This window comes from Clupea harengus, chromosome 14 (genome assembly GCF_900700415.2).
Source record: "Clupea harengus chromosome 14, Ch_v2.0.2, whole genome shotgun sequence".
Lineage (NCBI taxonomy): Eukaryota > Metazoa > Chordata > Actinopteri > Clupeiformes > Clupeidae > Clupea > Clupea harengus.
Genome location: NC_045165.1, coordinates 5,367,317 through 5,369,816, shown reverse-complemented (window position 1 = coordinate 5,369,816; position 2,500 = coordinate 5,367,317). Strand labels below are relative to the sequence as shown.

General features: G+C 47.4%; 1 protein-coding gene across 1 annotated transcript in view; it reads left to right on the top strand.

Annotated features, from left to right (window-relative positions):
- rin3 (Ras and Rab interactor 3) overlaps positions 1-2,500 on the top strand; it is a gene marked incomplete at its 5' end in the record, with an annotated part of 21,797 nt that overhangs the window by 11,546 nt on the left and 7,751 nt on the right. The window contains 2 exons of the mRNA XM_031580471.2: positions 1-139; positions 1,855-2,163. The exon at positions 1-139 is cut by the window's left edge and continues 1,604 nt beyond it. Of these exons, the coding sequence (XP_031436331.2) occupies positions 1-139; positions 1,855-2,163 (448 nt within the window). The remainder of the gene's footprint in view (positions 140-1,854; positions 2,164-2,500) is intronic.

Genomic DNA, 2,500 nt, shown 5'->3' with positions numbered 1-2,500 from the left:
ACGCTGAAGAAGCACACCTCCAGCACCGAGATGCTGCAGGAGATCCGGCAGATGCAGACGCAGCTCAAGAGCTACCTGATCCAGAGCTCCGAGATCCAGAACCTGCAGGAGCCTCACCCTTTCTCAGACGAAAAGCTGGGTGAGTGAGGGAAGAGAGTGAAAGAGAGAAAAAAAAAACGAGTGAGCCAAGAGAGTGATTGAGTGAACGAGTGAGTGGGTTGAGTGATATAGTGAGTGGCTATGTGGGTTAGTGGGGAGCAGGTTAATCAAGAGAGTGATTGAGTGAACGGGTGAGTGGCTATGTGGGTTAGTGGGGAGCATGTTAATCAAGAGAGTGATTGAGTGAATGAGTGAGTGGGTTGAGTGATATAGTGAGTGGCTATGTGGGTTAGTGGGGAGCAGGTTAATCAAGAGAGTGATTGAGTGAACGAGTGAGTGGGTTGAGTGATAAAGTGAGTGGCTATGTGGGTTAGTGGGGAGCATGTTAATCAAGAGAATGATTGCGTCATGATTAAGTTAGTGAGGGAGGAAGTGAATGAAAGGGTGAAGGAGATATTGAGTGACTGACTGAATGATAAAGTAGATTGAGTGAGTTTCTGAATGAATGACTGACTGAGTAAGTGTGTGTGTGAGTGAGTTAATGACGGAGTGAGTAAGTGTGTGTGTGTGTGTGAGTGAGTGAATGACTGAGTGAGTAAGTGTGTGTGTGAGTCAAGTGACTGACTGCAGCACAGTTGGCAGTGATGAAAGACTTGCCGGCATGCTAACTCGTGTATTTTGGTGATGTAGTGTGCAATGTCATGCTGTGAAAGCTCTTTTCTACATTTTTGCGGGGTTGTCCGACATAGACCACAGAACTCCAAAGTGCATAGCGCAGTCAGCTAGTTGGAACGACAGGTGTGTTTATTTATCCTTCACGTGATCATCAGTGATCAGCACACACACACACAACCCCCCCCCCCCCACACACACACACACAACAGATACTAAAGTTGTGATTATGTCAAAGGAAAATGAGCATTGCTCACTATGTGAACTATGGACTCTGATACTCTAAGCTGAAAAGTCATTAGTCAGGTCACAGGTCACTTCTTATTTCCATCATATTTTCTCAGAGGAGGAAGTGCATGTCATGACGCATAATACATATATATATATCGATTTGGGGGATGGCGAAGTTTGGGGCTTTTACTGGTGTTCCATCCCACTTTATGATGAAAAGAAAAAGATATGTTTGAACTGACTGTGTCATTGTGTAGCCCGATGCTGACCTTCAGTCTAGTCTTGGATATCCCAAATATCTCAGATGGATGAGCAGCTTGGGTTTTGAGTGCAATAAATCTCACTCTGTGTTCAGTGACATATATACACAAAGCCCTATTATTGCCCAGACGTCTGTACCCTCTGTTGCAAAAAGGGGGAAACCCAATTGCCTTCGTCTTACACAGATCTGAAAACACACACACAGGAAGATGTTGTGCATGTTTTTGGTTTTCATATTACCATTTTTTATCTAGATTATATGTTGCTTTGCCACTGCTCCGCCGTCCCATATGGGATATGTGCAGTGTATTTGAGACAACCTTCTCAACTAAAAGCACCATAGCGTACCTATGTCAGTTATCGGACAGTGTCAAACATCGGTCATTCTGTTAAACAATCAAAAATGCTAAGTATAATAATGGATTAACAATCTATAACTTCAGTTTAATAATGGATTCACATGACGCAAAACGCAAACGTTTTCCGATAACACACGCCGTCCGATAATTAACACCGTTACGATACGCGGATAAACTCAAAGAAAGCAGGGATAATTCTGACTCTGTGTTTGTTTCCCACGCCGCTCCCCAGAGGTGATCATCGAGGCGGCCCTGTGCAAGAGCGTGCTGAAGCCCCTGCGCGAGTCCATCTACACCTGCCTGCGGGACATCCACACGCGCGACGGCAGCCTCAAGAGCCTGCGCGAGAACCAGCAGGTGGTGCTGGGCACCACCTCCACAGACCTGGGCGTGACCACCTCCGTGCCCGAGACGCCCGTCATGGAGAAGATCACGCAGAAGCTGAGCCGGCTGCACCAGGAGTACTCGCCGCAGAGGAAGATCGACACGCTGCTCAAGACCTGCAAGATCATCTACGAGTCCATGTCCGCCGGGAGCTCGGGTGAGTTTGTCATGCGCGTGAGGAGAAAGGAGAGGAGGTCAGGAGAGGAAATTAGTGGAGAGGAGAGAGTGGAGGAGAAGAAGAGGGTTTCTCTCTAGCTCCAGGAGAGGGAAGGGCAGTTTAGAAGAGAAGAGTAGAGTAGAGGAGTGTAGAGAAGAGGAGGAGGAGAGAGGACTGCAGAGGAGTTTCTCCAGCGGATTAAAGAAGAGAACAGGAGGATGAGAGGACAGGAGAAGAGAGGAGAGCAGGGACTGGATGAGAAGAGGAGGCATGAGAGGACAGGGCAGGAGAGGAAAGGCAAGAAGAGAGGGTGAAGAGAAGAAGAGAGGGTCAAAAG